The sequence below is a fragment of the Panicum virgatum genome, chromosome 9N, assembly GCF_016808335.1.
Source record: "Panicum virgatum strain AP13 chromosome 9N, P.virgatum_v5, whole genome shotgun sequence".
Lineage (NCBI taxonomy): Eukaryota > Viridiplantae > Streptophyta > Magnoliopsida > Poales > Poaceae > Panicum > Panicum virgatum.
In genome coordinates, this window is record NC_053153.1 from 70,428,272 (window position 1) to 70,455,769 (window position 27,498).

The 27,498-nt window shown below is 49.5% G+C and overlaps 4 protein-coding genes and 1 pseudogene across 6 annotated transcripts; 3 read left to right on the plus strand and 2 right to left on the minus strand.

The window, feature by feature from the left end:
- Window positions 1-704: 704 nt before the first annotated feature.
- Window positions 705-1,751, plus strand: LOC120689825 (ethylene-responsive transcription factor ERF014-like). Its single transcript, XM_039972242.1, has one exon. The coding sequence runs from the start codon at window positions 856-858 to the stop codon at window positions 1,582-1,584; it is 729 nt and encodes a 242-aa protein (XP_039828176.1). The 5' UTR covers window positions 705-855; the 3' UTR covers window positions 1,585-1,751.
- A 582-nt stretch (window positions 1,752-2,333) lies between these two features.
- Window positions 2,334-9,938, minus strand: LOC120689824 (vacuolar protein sorting-associated protein 9A-like). 3 transcript variants are annotated; one of them, XR_005681457.1, is made up of 7 exons: window positions 9,629-9,938; window positions 8,307-8,454; window positions 5,867-6,037; window positions 5,295-5,474; window positions 3,329-4,262; window positions 2,796-2,907; window positions 2,334-2,682 (listed from the first exon to the last, which is right to left on the minus strand). XR_005681457.1 is itself a non-coding variant. In XM_039972241.1 (5 exons), exons 1-5 carry the CDS (start codon window positions 9,739-9,741, stop codon window positions 3,420-3,422), a joined length of 1,455 nt encoding a protein of 484 aa, XP_039828175.1. In that variant the 5' UTR covers window positions 9,742-9,938; the 3' UTR covers window positions 3,028-3,419. The 3 variants fall into 3 exon arrangements, 1 of the variants encoding a protein (XP_039828175.1); XR_005681456.1 differs by having other exon boundaries at window positions 3,185-4,262; window positions 9,629-9,873; XM_039972241.1 differs by lacking the exons at window positions 2,334-2,682; window positions 2,796-2,907 and having other exon boundaries at window positions 3,028-4,262.
- Window positions 9,939-12,980: 3,042 nt separating this feature from the next.
- On the plus strand, window positions 12,981-15,362 carry LOC120692713 (annotated as a pseudogene).
- A 5,232-nt stretch (window positions 15,363-20,594) lies between these two features.
- On the minus strand, window positions 20,595-21,954 carry LOC120688636. Its single transcript, XM_039971030.1, has 2 exons — window positions 21,141-21,954; window positions 20,595-20,996 (listed from the first exon to the last, which is right to left on the minus strand). The coding sequence occupies exons 1-2, from the start codon at window positions 21,750-21,752 to the stop codon at window positions 20,910-20,912; spliced, it is 699 nt and encodes a 232-aa protein (XP_039826964.1). The 5' UTR covers window positions 21,753-21,954; the 3' UTR covers window positions 20,595-20,909.
- Window positions 21,955-22,851: 897 nt separating this feature from the next.
- LOC120688637 (eukaryotic translation initiation factor NCBP) lies at window positions 22,852-26,393 on the plus strand. The gene is made up of 6 exons (XM_039971031.1): window positions 22,852-23,131; window positions 23,320-23,412; window positions 23,498-23,602; window positions 23,699-23,776; window positions 25,790-25,909; window positions 25,991-26,393. The coding sequence occupies exons 1-6, from the start codon at window positions 22,964-22,966 to the stop codon at window positions 26,120-26,122; spliced, it is 696 nt and encodes a 231-aa protein (XP_039826965.1). The 5' UTR covers window positions 22,852-22,963; the 3' UTR covers window positions 26,123-26,393.
- Window positions 26,394-27,498: the final 1,105 nt, after the last annotated feature.

Consider the following 27,498-nt stretch of genomic DNA (forward strand, 5'->3'; position numbering starts at 1 on the left):
ACACGTATAAATTTTTACGCATAACTATTACTTCTAGATGATAATTTTTCAGCACAACTTTTACTATACTTGTAACTTTATGCATAACTTTTTTCAACCAACTTTTTGTAGGACAAATTTTTAACATGATACGTATAAATTTTACGCATAACTTATTCCAGCCTCCTTACCAAATAATAATTTTGAACATAATTTTTTCCAAATCTTCTCACACAACTTTGATGCATAAGTTCGTGATACAACTTGTAGAAATACAACTTATCGAGTTAACTTTTTAGCTTACTTTATATGAAATCTTTATTAAAAGAACATCTTGAAAACAGAACATAAAGACGATAAACAAAAAAGATTGAAAAAAGAAAAAGAAAAGAGAATACCAGGTAGGTCGAATACATAGAGTATGTGGCTGAGGCCTATTACGTAGAACATATCGACTCTAAATTAGACAACTAGGCTCTTATATCTCCTATATGTATATGCACGACAAGCATATACACAGCTTATGTCGCCGTCACGTCCCACACCGTGGAGTTAGTTAATGCAAATCAATTAACGTGTGAGGATGGAATTGGATGAGAAATAAAAACGGTCAACAGGCCCCACCCACGTGAAACTAGTTGGGCGGTTGGGAATCGAGCCCCAGCACGCTCGCTGACGCTCGCGCGTGGTATTGGATTCCCGACTAGCTGGTCACCCCCTTGCTTGCGCGTTCAAACAGCCCAGCGCTTGCCCTTTCCCACTCGAGCTCCTCGACGACACTATAAATACCAGCCCACTTGCCACGCATCACCCTCCCCCTCCCCGTCGAAGGCACGCACGGAGGAAGAGATCTAGCACCGCGCGCGGCGAACAGTGATGGTGAAGAACACAAGCAATGGCGTTGCCACCGCGGCGGCCTTTTCGGACGACAAGGCCAGGCCGGAGAGCGGCGTAGGCGGCAAATCGGCGGCGAGGCCGTACAAGGGGGTGCGGATGCGGAGCTGGGGGTCGTGGGTGTCGGAGATCAGGGCGCCCAACCAGAAGCGCCGGATATGGCTCGGCTCCTACGCCACGCCCGAGGCCGCGGCGCGCGCCTACGACGCCGCGCTGCTCTGCCTCAAGGGCTCCGGCGCCGTCCTCAACTTCCCCGCCGCCGCCGCCGCCTCGTCGCCGTCGTCGTCCTCCTCCTCCCCGCACCACGTCGATACCCGCCACTCAGACCCGGCGTCGTCGTCGGGCGCCATGTCACCGAGGTCCATCCAACGCGCGGCGGCCGCGGCCGCCGCGGCATTCGACGCGGGCCTCGGCGCCAGCGTCGACGACAGGTGCTCTTCCAGCGCCGGCGCGACCACACCGACGTCTGCCTCTCTGTCAGTCTCAACGCTGTGCAGCGCCGACCACGTCCAGGAGCACACTACTACCTCATCGTCCGCTGCGGCCAGCACCGGCTCGCCGGCCGAGGGGGACGAGCTGTGGACGGACCTGGATGCCTTCGCCTCGCCCAAGTTCATGGATCTGATGGCCGCCGGCGCCGCGCCGTTCTCGTCGACGTGGGAGGATCAAGAGGACGACGGCGAGGTGATGAGGCTGTGGAGCTTCTGCTAAACCCAATAGGGGGGAGATCACGCCTCGTTCAGCAATACATTGTTCCACATTTTTCGCCTCCCTGTCAGCACTGCAAGCTAGGTGCATGCATGCCTAGCGTCTACCAAAGATTCTTTCGTTTTTTAATTTAAGATCAAAAATATAAGTTATATTTTTTGTTCCGAACAGTAAGTGTGTGGATTATTGAGCGAGCGAGAGCATTGGATACTTGCTGGACTTGCCTCCGTTTTTGTTTAATTAGGCTTTTGGTGATTACTTAATGTAATCGGAAAGTGCTCGGAAGGACGCGCTTTGTGTCTCCTGGAAAGGCTTCGTGTTTAAGCAGTTTGCAGCCAGTTGCACGCTAGCTCTGCTGTACTACAGCTGATCTATCTGATCCATCATAGTTTTCGGTGTTGTAAAGGTGAATTCACACCGATGCTTTCGATCTAGCTCGAATCTAGCGCTCCCGTCGTTTTCGCCTCCATTCACATTTAGGTTAAGTGTTGCGGTTAATGACACCCAATCTGTTCACTCAGTGTCGTCTAACCTGTGTTGAAAATGTCAAGAGGAAGAGTTGTAAATTGTAATTTAAACGGGTCTGTTCATCGGCAAAACTTGAGTCACAACTCACACGTACACATTTGTTTACCACATGATATCGTCAAATAAAATTCTAGCTTCTGCAACCTGGGACGGGGGCTCAACTACGGCAACCTCCGATCCGGTGACGACGCAGGACCTACCTACCGGCCAAAGAAAAGACAACATGTACTGCTTCATAACTATAGCAGCCTAGCTAGCACATTCCATGTTACTATTAGATTAGATAATCCAATGTATTTGCCGTGACCAATAAATTGTTGAGCAAGTCCTTGTTTAGGATAAACAAACATCGGATTGTTTACACGCGTCCGTTCTGGGCCTCTTGAATCGAATGGTGATTGAATTGACTACGCAGCAATTGGGGGGCTACAGGCAGACGTGCGCATGTTCTGCACAGCTCAACTGGGGAGGAAAAGTATTGTTAATGCGGTACTAACCTTTAGTAGATCTCGAGTTCTCGATTCTTCTCCCAGATCCCCTATGATTGAGCCGACGAAATTGTACCATCGGAATCTACTTGACCGGTGGTAATCATCAATCAGCCTCCATAAAGTTATTAGAAGAAGACGCTCGGAACACTAAAAATTTGTAGAACCGAAACAGACAGCAAATAGCAAGATAGTTACCTCATTCCGTGCATTGTGATACATTCAATAGACGCCGTGTCTAGTGGTCCGTGAATTGTCGTGCTGAAGTAGCATTTGGTTCAGTCCAACCATTGAAATAGACGTCGTGTACCTGAATCAAACAGCACGCAGTTACTTGTTTCGTTGAGAAGATGGCAACGATTTTCTCCCAGAGGAAGGTCAGCCCTAGCTGATACAACTGCAGTGGATGCGGGATCAAGAAGCATGGGCAGATGCCTCCATGGCCCCATAAGCTCATGGAATTTTCATACTGTTTCCTCTGAATATATATTTTGGTATGAACTAGCTTCACTTAAGAAATTCTAGTTACAAAAGTATTAGTTTTAAGGAAATAAAAAGGAAGGTGTGTTCACCAAAAACAAACTTACAGCAGAGCCAAGAACTATAATGCAATGAACAAGCATTTGGATCTAAGAACAGCTTCAGCAGAATGGATTTATCTCCCACAATGCAGAATAAATGCATTCAAGCTTGCAGCATGCACATTTGTGGCTTGAAGAGTTGCTGCATACCGCTCAGGGAAACATGTACTCTGTTTCGTGGTCATTGTCATCTTGGGGACCCCTTGTATTCCCAATTCAGCTGGTCTTTTGACCAAACAGCTCACGAATTCTCAGCCTGATGCAATGCTTCATCCTTCGTTACCTTCAGATCATCACTGGGGTCAACAGCGGTTTTCTGGGTCATTTGTTCAGATGCTTCCGTATGATGGTTTTCACTTGGAACATCATCAGAAGTTTTGCTAATTCCTTCACTGTTATCATTGTTATTTACCACACTACTCACATTCTCAGGTTCTTCGGATGCTACCAGATCAGATGATGTTTGACCACTCTGAGCAAGAGTGGTTTCAGGGCTGACACCCATACCTTGTGCAAGTGCTACATACCTAACTACTAGATGCTTGTAAGAATTCAAGAGACTTTCAACATCGGCAATGGTCAGGTCACCAGCCCGGGCAAATAGGTACGGGTACTCCTGGAACTTTTTGTTCAAGTCATCATGATTGAGGAGCTCAGTAGCTCCTTTATTCTCTAAATCAGAAACAGATTGCACCCGTTCAACTGGTTTACCACCCACACTCACATCACTGTCCCTTCTCATGTCCTGTCCTGAGCCTTGGATGGGGTCTTTCAAGGATAAGCTAACATCAGAACTCCTATTAGCTTTAAGATTCTGTGATCTCCGCTCTTGGACATCAGGATTGGCTTGATTATCCTGATTTTCTGAGTCAGCTGATAATCCCAACAAGCGCTCTCTTGCCCAGTCCATCTTCCTTTGGAAATCTAGCTCATTCATGGACAGTGATTCCCCATCAATGTTCCATATGAAAGACTCAGCAGACAGTATGTTTGTAAAAAAGTATTGAGCATCTGACACCAATCGTGTTTGCCGTCTATATCTCTGTATGTATAATAGATTTGAGTGCAGCTGTGGAGGATTAGCCTGCACTAAGAACAATATGTGTTTAGTTATTATAACAATCCAGGGTGTGAAATAAATTGCATAAAACGATATACAGAAAAAAATTGAAACCTGATACCTAACATTATAGTCCAGATAAGAATCAAAATTATTAAAGCTAGACTCAAGGCCATATTTGACAAGTATTATTTTAAGATAACCAAGTAGTTCACTAATGCTGAGTGATACTTCTGCAGAAGGACACCACGGGGTGGGGTGGGGGTTACACTAACCTAGGAGGAATTAGCCAGCTTCATATTAAGAAGAAACATTCACCCAAATTCACCTCAATAAGGACTCAAACTTCTGTGGCCTGGGCGTGCATCCACACCCTCCACCAACTGAGCTAGGTTCATTCCAGATCAACTGAAAACTATAATGGCACCTACACAAGATATCCAACCCAAAGTCTCTATTGAACATTGTGGCACGAAATTTTCATTACTATGTAGCTCAAGTGTTACTTCAGAGGCTCCTTTCTTGAAGGTAGATATTTTCTAGATCCTTATAAATATATAGGTTTGTTATTGAAAGTATGATCATCATCCTTCAAAGCAAAGCTCGAGCAGATTTTAACTAGAAGTTTCTGCGGTCAAACAATTGCATAATATGTTCATAGGTATGCCAAGTTCATAACACAAGCTACAGTTGTACAGCCTGAAGGGAAAGCACTGAGGAGCAAAGCAAGGATGCACAGTACCACCAACAGTTGGACGCACTAAGGGACACTCATGTGAAACAAGTCCGGCAGGTCAGACACACTATGACCAACATCAAAACTTTGTTGATATTTTTCCAACATAAAATAAAGTCAAGCAAAAATCTACTAAACTGTCAAATTGGCATGTCAAAACTTGTCCGTGCAAGGGCAAGAGGGGCAAATTTTATTCATCCAACGTAGCACCGCAAATAAAAATAGTAGTGCTGACAACGTATACTTCTTCTGTGAAGACAGCCATCCTAACAAAATATCACCAATCATGATTCCACATATGCAAAGGCTATTAACCATACCTTTATGGTAACATAGATGAGGACTGGAAGGAATTCATCGGCTCCTGGGGGGTTATCATTGGATACAATAGAAGCATTTAGCAGTAAGTTATTGATGACTTTACAGCAGTTTAAGATGCAAGAAAGCTTATCCCTTGGAGCCTTATACATATTTATCTTCTGCAGCTCCTTCTGCGCCAGCTGTACCAAAAGAAAACAATGAAAGACAATAAACAGGAAAGAAAGAAACAAAGAAAGGAGTATTGGTGAATAACACCAATATGAAGAATGAATAGCAGTCATAAGGTCTATCTAAACAAATGGCTTAGTCAATATGTAGCAGTATACATTTGTTAGCTCTAATTTGAATATTGGTAGATCTGCTGATAATTGATCACATAAGTTCATATTCTATATAAAAAATAGAAGGTTCTTCAACTACTCCTTGAGAAGGTGGCTGGCAGCAACAGGGAATTGAGTGGCAGAAAGATGCAATGGGCAATGGCAGTGTAACATAAGTGAGAAATTGAAGTGCAGCAAGACAATCAATGATATTACAAAATCCCAATAGCGAGGCAACTTATATTTCATACCAGCCAAGATGTTTCATTCTGATACTCTGGTTTTATATCCAAGTTTTCAGGCCTTATAAACTGTTGTAGCAAAGACATTTTCTCAAAAAGCTCTTCATCACTCTTCACATCTTCTGGGACCGAAGCAAATACCCGATTAAACAGCTTTGTCATAACATATTTCTCAAGTCCCTAAAAGCACAGAGCAAACAATATTAAATGTTGCTATATGCTACAAAGAGCAAAGATTCCAGCACATACAACTGCACAAGAAAAATAAGTATACAGCAGAATATTAGTTGGTGAATTTTAGCATGATGAACTAAAACAATTCAAGTGCAATATGCATGAAACTAGGATAGAATGTCATTTGTTTGTATGAATATTGTACAATAACATGATAGTAGAGTATGTGTATTAGTACTTGGCAATAGCATGTTGCCATACCACTGCTGGTCTTAATTGAATTATAATAGAGCAGCATGGCTACTTTAACCTTCATCAGGGCCACTGGAGGACGCACGTTCGCTGCTATCCGTGGCAGCGAACGAAGGCCCCTCTCTACTACTGTTCTTCTTCCTTCCTTCTTCTTCCTCCAGATTTCTTTCCTTACCTCCTCTTTCTTCTTCCTCTCTCCCTCCTGCTGCACCGCAACTCATCCACCACCATCTGACAGAGACTCCCCCGCGGCCAACAGCGCTCTTATGCTGCAACCACCGGCCACGCTCCCACCGGCCTCCCCCACCGGCCACGGCCGCCGGCGACCAAGCCGCCCACCAACCGCCCACGCTGCCTCCACCACGCCCTTCCGAACTCCGGTGTCCTCCGCCGCCGGCACAGGCCACCGGTTGTCCTCCCGCCGCCGGCACAGGCCACCGGTTGTCCTGCTCCGGGCCGACCGGCGGTGCCGGGCAACCTGCCACCACCGCGGGGCCACCGCCGCCCCACCCCTCCCTCTAAGGTCACCGGTCATGGACCCACCCACCTAGCAACCCTAACCCAACGGCGGCCGATTCCGGTGATCTCCACCGGAGAGGATTTTGAATAGCGCGTCATCTAAGAATTTTGAACCTTTATGGCTGAAGTAAAGTTCCGATACCTATTATTGTATTCAGAAGGAAAGAATTACCAAATTAGTAATGGCCATTCAGAGTATCATATCAAGATATCATGATCTAAGCAGAGAAACTACCTCAGCATTCATATACCTTAAAGGGCGTACCCAGTGCCGTAGGCTTCCCGCACTGCGCGGGGTCTGGGGAAGGGTTGTTTAAAGCACCAAGCCTTTCCTGAACAAATGTGCAGAGGCTGGGGCTCGAACACGGAAACTTCCAGTTACAGACGGTAGGCTCTACCGCTGCACCAGGCCCGCCCTTCAGCATTCATATACCTTGAGTACAGAAATTAGTTGAGATAACACAAGAACACACAGTGCAACCAACTCAAGTGGCAACTGTTAGGTCCTGGGGTTAATTGGGAACAAAAGTCAAGTTCCTGTACCCAATCAATAAACCATGTGTGAGTTCAGTATAGCACTATCTGGCGAAAAGGATGGCCAAGTCCCAAGAGGGTTCAGGAATCTAACAGACAATTCCCAGGGAAGTCTGTTTATAAATAGTCCAACAGATCCTTGCAGGGGATTAGCAACATGATTTCATGGAACACAATATGTCCCAAGAAAATCAAAACGTATATCTGGCCGAATAGTATTTAGTGACAGTCCTGTTTCAAGTAAGGATACATTACTCGTAAGAAAATTTAGGATACTCCTATGTGCTATTCTGTACTGAACCAGAAACTACTTTGTACTCTTTTTCTCCCAAAGTTGAGTTGCTGTCGCAGATTGGAGCATGATAGCTCAGAATTTAAATGTTTCTTGCAATTAACTTTCTTTACAACAACGTCTGGGATTCTGGGTAACCCAATATTTACCAAGATGTACATGTCTTTACTCCTATGGCATGAAGGAAGACATTTTATTTTGACTGGAGATGGAGGATATCAGCGCTAGTGTGGTAAAGAGCCAAAGCAGCAACTCCTCAATGTCATCATGGAAACCTATGCAAGACACACAACCGAATAAATCAAGCAAGGTAGCCTGCCTGAAGTCGGTTTGTTGAGATGTAGACAACAAATGTACTCTGAAGATTGATGTGCTCCAAAAGGGTGAGATAATGATACTATATGTTTAAAAAACATGTTTGGTTCTTGCACTGTTAAGTGAATGCTATTCTGCTTGGTAGAATGTTATCCCTTTGGCTGAGTGCTTTTGCCAGGTTTCTAGTGCATATGTGAGTCTCTGTCCGCTTGCTGTGGTATATGAGAGCTGAAGATTGGTTAGCTCATATTTTCATCGTTATTTCTGAGTCAGGTGTCTGTAAGAACAAATACACTGAACCCTGTCTCTGTAATTCTGTATGCATACAAATGCGATAGTAGCACTGCAGAATAAGGCAATTACCTCACCAGCACTCTCTAGTTCTTCTTCTGAACTGCCAGCCCAAGGAGTGTGTGCTCTGAAAGCACCTTCCATGTTTTCCTGGAACTCTTGAACAGATGCACTATCTTGCTCTGGATCAGGAGCTCTGCTCGAGAAAGTCAATATAAAGCTGTAGACACGAAACATAACTAAGTTAGAGACAAACATTTAACAAAAATATCTACATGAATGTCAAGTATTATTGCCTACCAGGTCTAGAAAGAAAACCGTGGTGTCTCCACAGCATACATTAGAATAATCTAGTTCAGGAAGCATTTTTTCACAACTCTGAGCTTCTAGCGTCATTCATAGCATATGCTCAATTAGTAATATATACTTCGTCCAATCACAAATGTGAGTCCATCTAGGTTTGTCCTATGTCAAATCTTTTCAATTTTGGCTAGCAAAATCTATCAAAACTATTATCTAAAATGGAAATAATTACATTCTATGGAAGTATTTTTCATAGTGAATGCAAATCTTGTCTCGACAATCTTTATGAAATTTTAGTATTGATAGTCCAAGTAAAAAAAGTTTGACCTAGGACAAACATAGATGGACTTATGTTTATGATCAGAGGAAGTACTCAAATATGATGACTATGGCACAGCTCGAGTCAAGTTCTATTTTTAGCTGTAGCAGGTACTATGGATAAATCCAGGACATACTCTGAGCCTACATTGGCAACAAGGATTTTTCCTGAAAAAATCGTCAATTAAACAGGCACATTAAACTCCATATGTGAGTTCAATGTATAGATACTCTGGTGTATTCTACTCAAATCTAGCGGCAGTCTAACTTAGCTGAAGAATACAGAAAATCAAGCAAGTTTCCTCTACATATGATACATCTAAATGCAGTCCTGCCTAAATGCATAACTATTTCACATTGACGAACATCTCGGTGTAATATTGCAGGGTGTGCGTCCATCCAACTATCCAAGTACAGTAGGCCTGACCCCCAGAGGTGGCACTGAGAGGAATGCCATGAAAATTCAGCTCGAACCTACACAAATGAAGGTAGCAGCCTGAATAGCAAACCTAGGTTGCCATGCCCAAACTCCTACAAGCTCGCTAACACCATGGGCTGATATTCCGAAGGGCGCAGCAACCAAATCCCCTACGATGCTGCTCAAGGAGCCCCGAATTTACACTACACTTGAACAATCTCTCACCTCGCACTACTTAGTCCCATTCGCGCCGCCAGAAACATGCTTCGCCTCGGATCTCACCACCTCCACATGAACCCAATTTCACCCATGGGAATGATGGGGGGCGGGAGCGGAAGAGGGGGCTAGAGCTAACCTCTTGATGGACCTGACGAACTCGGCGGCGGAGGGCTGGCGCATGCGCTCGAGGAAATCGTGCCAGGCCAGCGGCGCCGTCGAGGACCCGAAGGCGTCGCCGCCGCCATCCATCGTCGCCGGATCGGGGGCGCCCAGGAACCGGCAGTTGAGATCAGCGGATTGTTGGGTTCTGTGGAGGGTGGAGAGAGGAGGAGGTCAAGGGTCGCCGCAGATGGACCGACGCCGCGGCGATTTTCTGTACTGTCGGAGTCGGAAACGCCAACGGTGTGGGGGCGGCGCGTCCGGCAGAGCAGAGACGGGGGCGATGGACGCTTGAACGCTTGACAGTTGGACTGGCCGATGGACGCCACGTTTTAACTTTAGGGCAGTCACAACCCAAACTGTACTGGAGAGTCTAAGCCTCCTATTTATTGTGTTTTGCTGATGTGCCATTATATTTATGGAAGAGAGAGGGAGAGAAATCAAGACTCCAAGTCTTATTTAGACTTCAAGTCTTATTTAGACTCCAAGTCTTCACGCAAATCAAGAATGAATGTGAGAGAGATAAGTGGGCCATATAAACCAAAGTAACACACTTTGCATTGGGAAGTATAGTTTCTTATGATGGAGTCTTTGAGATTTAGACTTTAATAGTAGAGTCTGGGTTGGGACTGCCCTTAGGGCATCAACAATGCAGGAAAAAAAAGGTAGCCTTATAAATATTTAATGCAGCAACCATTATGCATCTTTGCTATTATGCTATATGTACTCGTGGTATTCTAAATTCATCATCTAAAACAAATATTTTATTCTAGTCATCAAGATTCTTTTCTCCATCTCCAGTTTTTCCGCACTCATCGTACTCTATATATCATCCTCTATATTAACTATCATTCATGGGATCTAGTGTCATCCTCTACTCCCTTCTCCCTCCCGCAAACTCTCTCTCCTCCCTTCTCCCTCCCGCACCTCTCTCTCCAAGGCCGCGCCCTCCTGCTTCCTCCCGCCGCCCCCTCTCTGCTCCGGCCGGCGGGCCGCCCCGCCCCCTCCCTGCGCCGGTCGGCGAGCCGCCCCGGCCCCTTCCCGCGCGGCGCGGCCGGCGAGCCCGCGGGGGAGGGGCAGCCCGCGCGGCGGCGGGTCAGGCCGACGGAGTGGCCAGATCTTGCGTTCCTGCTCCTCCCGCCCGGCATGGCCGTCGTTCTCCCCCATTCCATGGCTGGCACGTCCCTCATCCTTCCTCCCTCGTCGCGGATTCAGCTCCATCCAACACCCTCCCTTCCATGGCCGGCGCGCCTCCTCTCTCCTCCCTTATGGCCCCAACCCCTCCCTTCCATGGCCGGCGGCGCCTCCGTCCCTCCCTCCTCCTCCCTTGCCGACGGGCGCGCGGCACGGCGGCGGCGGATCGAGCCGCGCGCGCGCCTGCGCGGCGCGGAGGTGGGCCTCGCGGAGGCCGGGCTAGGCTCCGGCGGCGCGCGCGGGGGCCATGGCCGCCCACAGTTGGCCTCCCGCGCGTGGCGGAGCCCGCGTCGTCCTGGGCGCGAATGCGTCCCCCGCCTCGTCCCCGACCGGAGCCGCGGCGGCGGGGCTCGAGCTCGTGTGCGCCGGCCGGGGGCGGTGGAGCTCGACCTCGCGCGCCAGCCACGGTGGCGGAGCTCCGGCCGCATCCCTCCTTCCTCCTCGGCGACGGGCTTGCCGGCCGCCGCTTCCTCCTCCTCTTCCTCGTTTCCTCCGCCCCGGTTCCTCCTCTTCCTCGTTTCCTCCTCGGCGATGGGCTTGCCGGCCGCCGCCGCCTCCTCCTCTTCCTCGTTTCCTCCTCCTCACCTCCCCGGTTCACCTACCCCCGGCGCGCGGCGCTGCTCGCCATGGCCTCGAGCGGCAGTGGCGGCGGTTGGGAGCGGCGGCGGGAGGAGACCGACATGGCGTATACCGCCCGTCCACACTGTCCCCCTGGGAATAGCGCACGACGACCCATCTGCAATCATAGCGCACAGCTTACAGTCCCCCGCTGCAGCGGTTTTTCCGCTATAGCGTTACTGCAGGATGGGCTTCCGGACGGTTTAGCGCACCCAGTGCGCTCAGCCTTACGGAGCCATATCATCTCGGCCGTAGGATTTTGCCACTGTAGAATTGACTATAGTTAATGTCAATTGCAGTGGGTTCCACCTGTAGTCCCGTCTGAGCCACATAATTAGCCTCACTATTTCCACAATCTTAATCTTAAATTTGATCAAATTATTAATGGATAATTTAACATTACGTGACTTTGAGATGCAAAACAGAATGTCATAGGTATGAGATTTTTGTATTTTATTCATGCTAGTATGTTTGTTAAATGAACTATATCCTAGTATATTGTTTTACAAAAGATTACATAGTTAACATGACATATTTGATCACACCACCATTGCATAATTTAATGTTATATTCTGTTTATGAAATTGTGCACTGAGAGAAGTAGTTTCATTTGAATGTCATGCTGACTTGGCAGTTTTGGAAACACTCCCATGAAACCTCCTACTGAGACTGACCTTATATTTCAACGTAAAGTTCTATAGTTTTAACTGTCAACTGAAGAAATGATCAAAACATTATGGTCTCAAAAAGGTTCGAAATATTCTAATCTTACGGATCTAAATTTTGTTATGTATTTTAAACTAGGATACAGGCTTTCTTCATAAACGGACCTAAACCTTCTTGTAGGCAGCTATTTATTTATTTATTTATTTTGATAATTTGTAGGCAGCTATTTAGAACGAACATACATCAAATAAAACGTCATCATCAGGATGTGACCCTTTTTTTTGCTTGCTCGGCCTTTAAGTTTGAGATTGGAAGTGTCTTCAGAATAATTGGCAAGAGGTTGCAAATGCAGAAGATTGTCACCATTTTCTCACAAACAAAATGCAGCAGCTCAGTTGAAGTTACGAATTCTTGGCTGGGCATGCCAGACCATTCACAAATTCTTAGCTTGCCGTCTTTCGTCGACACGAGTTAAGCAAGCAGGGCTCATCAGGGTTATCCAGATACGTACAACTAGGGCGCGGCAATGAAAACATTGCAGGTCCGTTCCCCGTGCGCCCGCCACGACTAGTCTCTGATGATCTGGTCATCCCAAGCGTGCGCTCCAGACTCCAGTGGCCATGCGCCCATGCCCCGCCAATGTCGACCGTCTTCCAGGTATAACAAAACCAACAAGGACAGCGCCGATTACTTGACCGTGTCCGTGCGCCGCGTTTCGATAAACTGGAGTCCCCCAGTAACTTTGTCCAGCGTGCCCCGTATAAATACGGGTGAAATGGAGCAAAGTTTAGGGTAAACATTACCACCAGTACAGCATCTCTTTCTTTTTGCTGTCGGTACTGCCGCGTGGCCGCGTGGGCATATGTGTTTGTGGCGCCACCTCGCTCGGCTGCTCCTCTTGCTCCCGTGCCTGCCCCGGTGGCCGTGCTCATCTGCCGCGGCGAGCGACTCGCTCTCCGTGCGAGAGTCTCTCACCGGGAACCGGACGCTGGTCTCGGCGGGAGGCAAGTTCGAGCTGGGCTTCTTCTCCCCAGCCGGCGGCGGCGGGGGCTCCAACTACTACGTCGGCATATGGTACAAGCGAATCCCGGGGCGTACCGTCATCTGGGTGCTGAACAGGGACTCCCCGGTCGCCGACCCGGCGTCCGCGGAGCTAACTGTGGCTCAGGACGGCAACATGCTCCTCCTCCTAACGGGAAACAGGCCTAGGAAGGCAATCTGGTCGTCCAATTCACCGGGCTCGCGCGACGACGACGACACGGCCGTGGCGGTGCTCCTTGACATGACACGGGGAACCTGGTGCTGCGCGGCCGGCGCGCCGGCAACTCGTCGGCGGTCATCTGGCAGAGCTTCGACCACCCGATTGACACGCTCGTGCCGGGCGGCTGGGTGGGGCTGAACAAGCGCACCGGCGCGTACCAGGCGCTCCGGTCGTGGCGGAGCACAGCCGACCCGTCGACGGGGCTGTACACGGACCGGGTGGACCCGCACGGGTCGGGCCAGTACGCGTTCCTGTGGAACGGCACGGCCGTCTACCACTACGTCGGCGCGCTGGAACGGGCGGTACTTCGCCCCCATCCCGGAGATGGGCATGTCGGCCAAGGACACGTTCGTCTTCGTCAACAGCAGCGAGGAGGTGAGCTACTCGTTCCGGGCAGTGGCTGCTGCACTGGGCGACCCCCACGTCGCAGTGCGACGTGTACTCCGCCTGCGGCCCGTTCGGGCTCTGCGACGTGGCCAGCTCGCAGTACTGCCGGTGCCTGCCGGGGTTCGAGCTCGCGTCGGCGGGGGACTGGGCCGCCCAGCTCTGGAGCGCCGGCTGCGCGAGGAAGACAAGCTTGCGGTGCCGCGGCAACGAGTCATCGACCGATGGGTTCCTCCCGGTGCAAAACGTCCAGCTGCCGAGCGGCCATTCCCCGGTGGCTGACGCCGGCAGCTCCGGCGACTGTGCGTCGGCGTGTTTGCGCAATTGCTCTTGCACCGCTTACGCTTACGGAGACGGCTGCTTGGTGTGGGGAGGTGATCTTCGGAACGCCCAACAGCTCGCCGACAGCGACGCCGGGGCTTCCACTCTGTTCCTCAGGGTCGCCGCCGCCGAACTCGCCGCGGCAAACCAGGGCGCGCCAACGGACGGTCGCGTTGCCATCCTGGGCGCGTTCTGTGCCATTGCTCTCGCGATGCTCTGCCTGCTCTTCGTGCTCGCCTGGGTTCGACGCCGCGAGGGAACCGTGCGCCACGACGGCTCACTCCTCGTGTTCAGCCACGGTTACCTCGCACGGTGCACCAAGAACTACTCCCATAAGCTGGGGTCGGGCAGCTTCGGCTCCGTGTACAAGGGGGCGCTCCCCGACCACACCGCGATAGCCGTGAAGCGGCTCGAGGGGTCCGCGCAGGGGGAGAAGCAGTTCCGCGCCGAGGTCCGGACGCTGGGCACGATCCAGCACGTCAACCTCGTCCGCCTCCGCGGGTTCTGCGCCACGACCAACGAGTGGCTCCTGGTCTACGACTACATGCCCAACGGCTCCCTGGCCTCCGTGCTGTCGGAGTCGGGCCAGAGCTCCCGGGTGCTGGACTGGCGCGCCAGGTTCGGGATCATGGCCGGCGTCGCGCGCGGGCTGGCCTACCTCCACGAGCGGTGCCAGGAGCGGATCGTGCACTGCGACGTGAAGCCGGAGAACATCCTCCTGGACGCCGGGCTGCGCCCCAAGGTGGCGGACTTCGGCATGGCCAAGCTCATCGCGCGCGACTCCAGCCGGGCGCTGACGACCGCACGCGGCACGGTGGGGTACCTGGCGCCGGAGTGGATCCTGGGCCTGCCCATCACGGCCAAGGCCGACGTGTACAGCTACGGGATGGTGATCCTGGAGCTCGTCTCCGGGCGGAGGAACCGGGACGCCGCGGGGGCGGGGCGGGGCGGCGGCGGCGGCGGCTGCTGCTACTTCCCGCTCTGGGCGGCGACCAAGGTCCGGGAGGGGCAGGTCCTGGCGCTGCTGGACAAGCGGCTGGCGGGGGACGCCGACGTGGAGGAGCTCGGGGCGGGCGTGCAACGTCGCGTGCTGGTGCATACAGCAGGACGAGGCGCTGAGGCCGACCATGGGGCAGGTGGTGCAGGTCCTCGAGGGATCGCTCTGCCCGGGCACCGCGCCGCTGCCGAGGTACCTGGAGCAGCTGTGCGTGGAGGATTCGTGTTCGTTCTGAACGGATCCTTTTTTTTTTTGCGACGAACGGATCCTTGTTGTTGAGCTCGCTACTTTCACTTTCTGTCGACCGGTCCCTGCTTGGTTTAGTAGGCTAGGTACTTTAGCTAACTTTGATTATTAATTACGAGTATTAAATAAAGACAGTTTACAAAACTAATTTCACAATCCCTGTGCTACTTTGCGAGACAAATCTAATAAAACCCTTAACTACACGACTAGAGGATGATTACTGTAGCATTACTATAGCCAATAATGGATGAATTAAACTCATTAGATTCGTCGCAAAAAGTTACACCCATTCATAAAAAAGTTTTACAAATAAACTTCGTTTAATACTCCAGGCATTCAAGATTCTTTTCTAGCGCTAGGTAACGCTAGAGAACCAAACAAGACCCGAGTTGACAAGTTGTAGAAGAAGATGCAGTGCTGTAAATTTGATTTCGATTTATGTTCCTGTTGTTGTCAGTGAGCCCCTTGAGTTGCGAACTTTGTTGATAGTTCAGCTTGTGGCCTTGTGCTAGCCAACAAGGCAACGACGTCGTGCCGAGATCTCTGAAAAATCCAAACTTATATATGTCCTACACGGATGCACCAGCAATATTCCATGTCGCCAGTTTTGAATATATATCATTTTTAAAACGAATACTCTATGTCCCAAAGATGATTGTATAAAGGGAGACGGCATGGCCAGAGGAGCCATATTGCTACTTCAATAAACCAACACCACAAATGGGACCATCTTTAGGCCATACACTACTTTTGCTTTCCAAATACTAGAAATAGCTTTGATGCAAAGGAAAAAGATAAGAAATGGGAGGACCGCGCCACTGCGGATTTGCCTCAGCAGGAGCAAGAAAAAATCCCGGAAAAGAATGCTTAGTTAGCCCTTCATGAGCTGTGCATGACTAGCCTTTGTTACAAACAGTGTATTTGATATGTGGGTTGACATGATACATAAGCAACTCTAGCAGACCCTCTAAATAACTCACTATCGAGGGTTAAGCTAAAAAAATGTACCCAACAGACTCTTTATTAGACCCTCTAATTTAGGAAAGTTTTCAAAATCATTCCTGCAAACTTCATTTCTATAGTCTCCAGGGAGCTCTTTATTAAAAATTAAAACTAAGAACTATTGTTGAAGGTCCCTAGAAAATTAAGGGGAAATTTTTTTGAAGGGTCTAATTTAGGGACAATGTGTGAGCTTCAGCTCTTTCGAATGGCTATTGAGTCTATGGCAACTCCATCAAATCTCTTTGAATTACATTTACATGAACAGGATATGGGTCCGTTCATAAGGGGGTGCCTGCGTCTACATCAGTACATCTTTATGGCGTTCTGAAAAAAGAAAAGAAAAGAAAAGAATGTGCTTGTGTAGGCATAAAAATTGCACGAAACATTCTCGTAATTATTTTAGCAACATCCCACTAGCAAAGGTGTCCGGCTTCTTTTCTTTTCTGTTTCCCCCTAGATCGGCTTCGTCCAATTCTTGACTGATTTTGCCTGGTTCTGCTAAAAGTGATTTGTGGCCTTGTGAGGATCAAACCGGCAGTGACTTGGGCGTGTTTCCTTTGTTAATCCAGTAGTCCTGCACTCTCCACTCTCCTGAATTCCTGATCCCTCGTCTCACATGCAGAGGGGTGGCAGGAACTATTGGATTCTCTGCACACAACAGAAAGCAATGAAATCCTACGCGCCACCAAGTACCAAACGGGCCAGAGGAGTTCGGAAGTGCCGATCCAATTTCCAGCTCTTGGGTTCCCAGAAATGTCTCTGTGTGTGGCTGTGTGTGTCTCGTCCTCTCTCCTCTGTACCGACTGCGCCACGTGATTCTCCAGCCTCCACAGTTCTTGTTCGCGCTCCTACTTCCAAGCTCCGACTACCAAGTGCGAAACGGACAGGTTGCAGTGAACCACCGAGAGCTGAGCCAGAAAATCCACGGGATCACAGGACAAACGCAACGATTGCGGTAGCATGTCCAGGTCCAGCGACGTGGGAAACGAGCGAGACGCGGACGAAATCCTACGTGGAAAGCAAGTGAAATGAAGAGAGAGACGGAGATGGGCGCCTCGCCACACGCCTAAGGCTGTCCGCACTCGGATCTTTAAACGGTCCACTACGCCATCTTTCAGGCTTTTAGATCAGTTTTGCTGCATCGGGTATGCTATCGTCGTCCGCTACGGTCGCGCTTCCCCCAAATCTAGCGCGCTAGCGGACGTCCGCTACGCCGCCTGTGTCTGGGCCCATCTTGCCTCCGCTCACGCCGCGCACCAACTGCCGTGGGGAGCTCCGCCGCGCCGCTTCGACCCCACCGCCTGCTGGTCGGCGCTGGAGGTGATGAGGGAGCCCGCGACTTGCACCGCCACGGCGAGGCCAGCTCGAGCCGGAGCAGGGGCGCCGCCGCCGCGGCGAGCTCGAGCAACAGCAGCAACGCCGCGGCAGCCATGGCCGCCCACTGCAAGGGCAGAGCGAGGCGGGAGGAGGGCAAGGGCGGCGAGGGTGCCCGGCAGCAGCGAGCGGCGACCAGCGAGGAGAGGTAGAGGGGCTGGCGTGGCAGAACTCGAGGGAGAGGGGCCCCGCCCGCCGTCGAGGAGGCCGAGCAACCGGCGCGCGTGGACGCCATGGCTGCTGCACCACGCCACTGCCGCACCGCCGCCGCGACTGGCGCGAGGCCGCCGGTGCCGTCCCCTGCAGCTCGCCGTGGCCGAGGCTCGAGTGCAAGCCTCGAGGGAGAGGGGCCTCCGCCTGCGCCCGAGGGGGCCTCGCCGGAGGAAGAAGACCCGTTGAGGAGGCCGAATCGATGCCGAATCGAGGGACCAGGAGCTTGGCCGCTGACGGAGAGGGACCAGGGGCGCGCATGCTCCTCCGTGCTCCCCTGCTTCGCCTTGGGCCCTGCCGCGCCGCCGCCGCAGCTCCGTCCCGCCACCCCTGCTTCACCTTGGGCCGCCGCCGCCATGGTCCTCGTTCCGGCCGCGAGGAGCCGCCGCCCCTGCTCCTCCCTCCCGTGGCCGTCGCGAGGAGGCCCGCCGTCCGCGCCACCGCCGGGCCGTCCCCTCGCCTCGCCTCGCCTCGCGCAGCTCGCCTGGGGGAGGGAGGAGGCCCCTCACCGCTCCGGGTGCCCGCCGCGGAGAGGGCTCGTCGCCGGAGCGCGAGGAGGCCCTGCTCCATCGCGCCGCCGCCAGGGGCGGGTAGGCTCTGCCGTGGCCCGCGGGGTGGGGGATAGGGGAGGAGAGAAAGAATGTGGGCCCCACCAGAAAGAAAAAACGAAGAAAGTCTGATGTATGGGCCCCACTAGAAGTATTTGATATAAAAGATGTGTATAGAGTATGAACGAGTGCGGAGAAATTGGATGTAGTGGAGAGAATATTGATGATTATAATGTAATATATTTTTTATAAGAAGAATTTAGAATATGATCCAGACGAGGTGCCGCAGCCGCTACTGGCTCGTTTCATCGTTGTGCATTAAATGTCTGTGGAATCTGTCAGGTCTGTGCGCCAGGTCATCACGGCAGACGCCCACCCGCCCGCCGGCGCGCTCATTAGCTTTGCTGTTAGGTCAAGAACGATGGTCAAAACGTCAAAGCATGCTAACAAAGCTGGTACATGGATACGTCCACGATCACGATGGGCCGCCGCACTTGCTCAATCGTAAGATCCCGTAACATTTGGCCGGAATCAACGGGTTAGAAGTGCAGCGACTTGAGTTGGTTTAGTCAAACAGTGTGAGTTTCAATCTAAAGTCTAAACGGGTGAGAAGTCCACAGCAACTAGCAAGTTGCGAAAGGGAAAGAATCCTCCTAAGATAGGGAAGACAGTACCTATGAGAACAAGTAACAATCCTATGAAAAAAAGAATTCGTAACCGTTTAAGCAAACGCTTGCCATGATAAAGAAAAGATGGGCTAGTAGCAACTGATTTATTCGAATCACACTTTTCCAAATCTCACCTCCCATTCTCCCACTCCCTCTACGCGCGTCCTTGGATGTTGATTCGGTGGCCCAGAATAAATTTTGCATGGAGAAGTTAGTTTACACCTGATATGTTCCCTTCCTTTTAAGATGGGGAGACACTAGAAAATCCTATGGGAAAAAGATAATTCATAACCGTTTCAGCAAATGCTTACTCACCGTATTTATATTTCGATTCCGAAAATTAACATGCTTCGGTAAACGAATTCAAGCCAGGAATAAATTTTGTACAACCACGCAGCATAACGTGGGAATCAATAAACCAAGACACTGGTGACAGCAAATCTCTTGTAAATTCACCAGGGCAAAAAAAATGAACACATCATGCCATGTGCCAACTGAGATTTGAAGTCAGTAGCTGACATTTTATACACCAAGTACCCGACCTGCCTCGGGGATGAGTAGACGACACTAGTCAGGCCACACCCTACTACTACACCCGAAGATCCAGAGGTTCTTCCACGCTCTGGAGACTTGGGAGTCTTTACAAACACTGCGTTCGGCGGCTCTCCAGCCTCCAGATTTCTCTCTCACATCACTCCAGCTCCAACCTCCGGCCACCAGCCAGGTAATAATATTTTTCTCTCATATCACTCCAGCTTCAGCCTGCCGAACACGGTGAAAGTCTAAAATTCCACCACCCACATTCCCGTTCCGTTTCACCCCACCATGCAATGATGGGGGTGGTAACTTCCAGAAAGGGGTGTTTAGTTGTTGAAATTTTTTGTTACAAAGATCACATCAAATATTTGACTAGATGTCGGAAGAGTTTTCCGAGCATTAATTAAAAAACTAATTTTAGAACTCATTTGGAAACCGCAAAACGAATCTTTTGAGGCCTTTGACCGCATTATTAGCACATGTGGGTTAATGTAACACTTATGACTAATCATACACTAATTAGACTCAAAAGATTTGTCCCGTCGTGTATATCTAAATTGTGCAATTAGTTTTATTTTTTAAACTATATTTAATACTTCATGCATGTGTCTAAAAGTGAGGCAAAAATTTTTGGGCGAAAATTTTTAGTAAGGGGCCGTTTAGTTACCAAAACTAAACGGGCTCTAAACCTTTGACGGTTTGATCCAACCACAGCACCACCACCACCATGAAAGTGAGAAACCAACCACCCACGCAGGTGCCTAGTGCCTCCGGCCAAACTCCTCCCATGCCCGGCTTCCACTACGGGCTGAAGTGAGCCAGAATGCCAGGTTAACCAGACGAGGCCATGGCAGACAGCGCAGACCCACCAACCCCGAAAACGAAACAATCACACACGCGAGGCGGAAGGAGGAGGAGAGCAGCAAAAGCGACGGGATTCTGCTCGCTTCCTCGCACCTTTTCACACCCACTTCCCTTAGCTCCTAAGCAATTTACTCATGGCGATCGATGAATGTATAACCATGGTAATACTGATACTACTAATTGCAACCAAGTGGTAATTCACAGAATCAGCGACCTCCTCTAAGGTAAGAGCTCAAAATTTGCCCCCCACGCACAGGAAGGAAATCAAAACCCAGAGATCAGGGAGATTAGAATCGACGCACAGATCCATCCAATTTTTTTTATGCTTCTGCTGCTCCGGCGACGTCGACGTCGGCGTCGCCGGGGGACTACACGCTTAGCCCGTCGACGCCGCAATGCTTGTATTTCAGCGACTGGCTCCTCGGACTGATGGCGATCGCGCAATCCACCGACACCTGCAGGTAGAGGTCGGTTCATACATTACGTCAGCTCCGCCGCTTAGAGAGGCTCGAAACCCACGCATCAAACGCTTGCGGGGAAAGCGAACGAAGTTGCTGGTTTTGGGGTGCGGCGGGTGCAGGTGGCGTGTCGATTCCTACCTGGACCTTCGGGGAGGAGAAGCCGAGCACGAGGATCTTGGCGCCGACGTCCCCGGTGATGCGGAGCTCGACGCTGTCACGGATCGCGGCGTCGCGGATGAGATCCTGGGCGTCGGCCTGGAGCACGTTGAAGTGGTCGACGATGACGCGGGTCTGGAGCAGGCGCGTGCTGTGCGCGGGCTGCTCGAACCCGGGCACCGCCGCCACCCCGAGCGGCACCCCGTGGTACATGACGTCGAAGGCCGTGGCGCCGTACCGGATGCCCACCTTGTTGGGGTTCACGGCGGTGAAGAGCAGCGTGATGTTGAGGGAGAGGTAGGCGGCGCCGGGCACGCCGGCCGGGGCCGCCGCGGGGGACGTCGGCGAGGCCACGAGGAGGTACTGCACGGACACCTGGTTGAGGTCGAACTGCGGCTTGCGGGGCTTCACCACGAGCACGACGACGAGCGCGACCGCGAGGGCGAGGAGCGCCAGGAAGGTGAGCAGCAGGAAGAGGCAGCAGCAGCAGCCGCGGAAGGAGGCGGAGCCGCCGCCGTACCCGTAGTGCGGGCGGCGCTGCGGGTACCAGGACGCCGCGTTGCCGTGGTGGTCGCCGCTAGATCGGGTCGTCATGGAGCCGGGCGCCGCCCCGGGGGTGGATGGGAGCGTGGGGGAGGGGTGGTTTTGGATTTTTGGAGCCTACTGGGGCATCTGCGAGGAGCGGCGGTGGAAGTGCGGGCGGAGGAAGAGGGGAAAGTTTGGCAAGGTGAATGCGGGGTTTGGGGCCAGAGCTTTGCCAGAAGCAGGGGGCGAACGGAAAATACGTGGGGGTGGTGGGCGTAACGGGGGCGTAGTCAGGAGCGTACGTACGTGTGCTCTGGTCTTCCTTGTTCCCTCGAACGCCGTTTTATTCGGCTTGGGAACTGTCAAATGGGGCTTGCAGGGATCGAGATTAGGGATGGAAAATAAACAGATATATAGAGAAGAAATCTATGTTGATGCGCTGTAAGGTAAACCCCAAAATATAGGAAGAACTTCACCCAAAATTCTTCCAGATATTTGACAAAACGGCCACTAATATGGACACGTCTGATTTTTTTCCCTCCAGTCCAGGCATGAATACATGCAATCACAAATATGGAGTTGGACATGGTAATATCCATATCCTAATATAGAGCTGTAGATTACTAGACAGTCCATAATGAACCACTAATACACTTAAAGCGCCTTTTTCCTGCAAAAATAGATTTCCACTGGCTTATTGTAGACTTTACCTAGAGAAGGGCTAAGCGATGAGTTGCAACACGTCATTCGAAGCTTGAAGCTTCAGCACAAATAAATATACGTGATTCCATTTAAAAGTCAAACACATATGAATTTTGACTTTGAATATGATAACGATTTGTGATTTGTGAGTAGGGTATTTTCCAGAAATAACTTGCTTTACACCTTGATGTTTGACAACAGTTGGAGGAGTGCCGCATAGAGTTTCCTTTGCACCAGAAAATCTATTGAAGATCATGCTACGGAGGGAGAGTATTTTACTTCCGATTGCCAATTTTCGGTTTAGAACGTTGGTCTTTCTCCACGACATCTGCACGGTCCACCAAGAAAGGCCTTTAAAGACAACCGGGAAAAGTTATGGGCCGCTCTTCTTCTCACCCAGACGGCTCATCCTGAAGGCCCAAAGGCCGAAGTTAAGAGGGCCGAAAACCTACACATTTCTGGTGCTGGCTCCTTCCTTCCCCGTCTCTCTCTCTCTCTCTCGACCCTTCCTGCTGGTCAGTGAGTTCTGACCAACGCCACTACACCCAGCCGACCAAATCGCCGGAGAAGGGCGCGCTATGGAGCCGGCGGTAGAGAAGAAGGAGGCCGAACAGAAGGAGCAGCAGCTACCGCAAGCGCGCAAGGAAGACGCGCCCGCCGCCGCCGCTGCAGAGGAGGACGAGGCAGATTCGGAGGAGACCGAGCGCCGCAACCGCGACCTCAAGGCCGGCCTTCACCCCCTTAGGGTATGACCCGCCGCCGCTAGATCTGCTGAACGCCTCAGCCAGACCATCCCTTTTGTCTGTCATCCCCAGTTTTTTGTTCGGACGGGGGGGGGGGGGGGGGGGGGGGTTCAGTGCGGGCTAGATTGGTATGTGCGATTGTACAAGTGGTCAGTGGACGTGACCTGTGATTTTCGGCTCTGTGTCTGCAGCGCAAGCTCGTTCTCTGGTACACGCGCCGGACGCCTGGGGCGAGGTCGCAGTCGTACGAGGACAACATCAAGAAGATCATCGATTTCAGCACTGTATGTCTCTCGGATGGTTCTAGTTGTTGTAGGTTATTCCTTATTTCAGTGCAGCTGATTGCTGTTTCCTTTTGAATGCTTGCAGGTCGAATCATTCTGGGTTTGCTACTGCCACCTCGCGCGCCCGTCTTCTCTGCCGAGCCCCACTGATCTTCATCTCTTCAAGGATGGCATCCGGCCCCTCTGGGAGGTATTTCTCAGAACTTGGTGTTGTTCGTTGTAATTGTGTCTGTGCGCTGTATGTCTGTCCTTGCTGCTAGTGTTTAATGTTTTTTTTATTGGCTAGGACCCTGCAAATCAGAATGGTGGCAAGTGGATAATTAGGTTCAAGAAGGCTGTTTCAGGTCGTTTCTGGGAAGATTTGGTAAGTGGACCAGTACCTGTCTTACTGTCTATGTATGTTTTCAGGAGATTGTTTGATGCCAGCGTTGATCACATTTTGGTTAAACTCCATGAGCATCCATTACCTGAACCCCTCATCAAGGACTATACGTAGTCAAATAGGCCTGTTTGATACTATATGCAGAATGATGTCATCTTATTATGAGTTTGTCCATCGTGGCACCATCCATTGTCCTTTGTGTCATGATGCTTTGATTGGCATTGTGGCGGTATCGAATGCCATGGTGATATACTTTTGTCATGTATGCTACTCAAGAAAATATGGTTCTAATCCTCCTCTTTGGTTTACGTAATGGAATGTGTTAGTAGCTGTTTCTCATGACCACAATGCATATAGGAAATGAGGGGCAGGGCCATGCCACTAATATAGTGGGATGGCCTGATGGCCAGTTGAACCCATGATGGATGTCCTGAAACCAAACAAGCATGATGGTAGCATTTATCTTATGCAAAGAAGCAATTGTTTTAGTGTTGAACGATTTGAAACTAATCGGTAAATGTGTCGGCTATAAGCTAAATGCGCAGCTGTTTGTTGCTTGTTGCCCTATATTTTATTATAGTTGAGCTTTTTTGCAAGCTATATTTACATGGTTGTACCAAGCCAGTTTTCTTTATTATGCCTTTTGTTTTAAACTCATTTGATTGATATACATGTCTTTGCCTGAATTTCCTTATTTTGAAAGTCTGAGCTTTGATTTGGACTATAATTGCGATTTGACAACAGACTATACATGTAATTTGACAACGGAGTTGTGCATTTATGATTGTGGTTTCTTCCCTTACCTGCAACCATTTGTGAAATGAATGTCAAATGTTGTTGTTCATGCTTTCGAGGAGAGTACTGGCAATGATGTTCCTGTAATGAATAGCTAGCACAGAATTATTGCGAGGTGCTGAAAACATGTAGTAGATTGATAGCCATGATGTTCCTGGTTGTTCACTTGTTTGGCATGATGTATGTTTCCCAATCACTATTATGCATATGTTTCCTTTATTTCTGCTTTGCTAACTTTTATTGATTTTTTAAAAAAAGAATAACGTGTGGATAGCATCTAGAGGGTTGTTGCTTGAACTGGCAATGGAACACTCTCAACAGATTACTTAATTTTGCTCTCTACGTTTTTGATTCAGTGGTTGATTCTGATATTGATATTGTTTTCTCCCATGTGCATCTTTTTCTGTGGTTTTGAGTTTTGACCACTTAGTTTTGAGTTCTTGTCAATTAGCCAAGAACCAAGAACACTACCATAGAACAATCTATTGGCCTTTTTGGTTATATTTCTTCTTGTTCCTAGAAACATCTGGTTGCTTCTAGATTTTGGTGTGATCTATTGAGTGTCTTTTTTTTTGTACATTTCTGTTCATTAGATTGATATTTGATGGGATTGAGAGGGGCTAGATGTCAAACCCAGATAGGGTATCCAGTTATGCCTTGTCTTGCACTCATATTGAAGAGAGTAAAGACTAAAGACATTGGTGGCTTCTATTTGCTGCATATCCACAAATGTAAACACGCGATTTGTGTGTGGCGTCAAATATACTTATCTTATTCCTTGATCCTTAGTGTTATCTTGACTGCTAGAGTTGTAGACATTGTGTGATCCATGTTTTCGAAGAGAATAGGAAATGACTTATTTTGCCCATGAAAAATATGGGAGCTACTATCTATACTAGAGATTGGATTAAATGAAATAGCATAGCAGGCTTTTGCTTTTTGTGTTGTTCTCAGCCTGATGATCCATTCATACAACTTTAGTTTCGTGTAGGCTTATAATTATACTGTTGTTTCATGTCATGGCTGCTAAGCATCAAATCCGCATTCTCACAATCATTCATTCATAATTTTACTGTAGAGTTTTCCCAATGCCTCAAGCTTGATGCATGACTCTGTAAAGAAAGTGTTTTATGGGGTAAACTAATTTAGGCTGTATGTTGGTTCAAATAATTCTGTTTTCCGATGTATTATAATCTCCAGGTGCTGGTGCTAGTAGGCGACCAACTTGAATATAGTGATGATGTTTGTGGTGTTGTGCTTAGTGTCCGTTTTAATGAAGACATTTTAAGTGTTTGGAATCGGAACGCATCTGACCACCAGGTTTGTAACTGCTCTTGATGCTCCATAGTCCACAGATACGATGTTAAGACTGTCACTCACTCGTGTTCTTGTGTCGTGCAGGCTGTGATGACATTAAGGGATTCAATCAAGAGACACCTTAAGCTGCCACACAGCTATTTGATGGAGTACAAACCACATGATGCTTCGCGGCGTGACAACTCGTCCTACAGGAACACATGGCTGCGAGGATAAGCTCCATGATTCGCCTGCTTCGGAACTATTTCACTGTGATCTCCGGTGCTTGACTTTTCAACATCAGTTCTGAAGAAAGTAGACTCTATGTACCAAGCATGCGACCTATTATGCAATGTACTAGTCAAACGCAATACACTATAATGCTCAACCATCCTTTATTTACCAAGCATGCAGTCTAATGTTTTTTCAAGCTCATTGAAGCATCTGAGGTTCTGCCAGTAATTGTCGCAGGATGCTATTAGCCATAATTTTAAGTTGGATTCATTTTGATCGAGTCTCCCTACAAGCAAAAGTTAGATGCATGAGTCGTCCCTGCCCATTGAGACTTCGCTGACGCTTAGAATCTGGTTGAGCAGTTACGGTCTGCTCAATCGTCAGACTCGTCAAGCCGCCGCCGGAGGTACGAGAAGTATTCCTGGAGGGGCACGTCGCCGCGCTGCTTGACGTTGGCCCGAACTGGTTGAGTTCCAGTTGCACGCTGTTGAAGACGGCCTGCTTGAACGAGGTGTCCTGGAATATCTCCTGATCCTCCGTCTTCATGGAGGTCGACGGTGAAGATGGCGGGGAGGATGAAGGGGGAGCTTCTCGGAGCTCGCGCGTGGACCTCGAACTCATTTTTTGACAAAAATTTTCCTCCTTTTTTCAGTTGATTTTTAAATATTTTCCGGAGTGTTTGCCTTTGAAGTCCAATAGGCCTATTAGTTCAACTAGTGAAGCCTCGCCAATCACTCACCTCGGACGTGCTTAATATTATTTTTGAACTCGATTCAACATTTTGAATAGACCAATTGAACATTTTACATGGAATTAAAACTGCCATGGTCATGTTTGATTGTAATTCACCCACGAGTGACGAGTCCCCCACCTGACACACACTTCATTATTTTTTCAATTGATTCAATAAAATCTGGCCCAATGTTTGGATAGACTAATTCAAAATTTTGTATATGATTCGATTTCATCACTCCATCATCCGTAATAATGGCCGTGTTTGGATCCAAGAGCTAGAGCTATTTGGGCTAGAGCTAATTAGCTCAAACAAATAGCCCTATAATAAAATAGTTCTTGGCATATTTGGATCTAAGAATTATTTAGCCTTAAAAGCATCTTTTCCCAATCATTGGAGCCCTATTACATCTCTTGCTATGGTGGGCTCCACTTGAAATAGTCCAAATAATCACCCCTTGGGTGAGATAGTTTTTTGAGGTAGGCTATTTGCAAATAGCCAAGAACTAACCCTCATGTTTGGAGGTTTTGAGCTATTGTGGGCTAAAAATAGCTCTAATCCTTGGATCCAAACACGCCCAATGTAGGCTGGTTGGCTAGTGTTCCAACCTAAGCAAATCCATCTACTATATAGCATAAATCTCAGA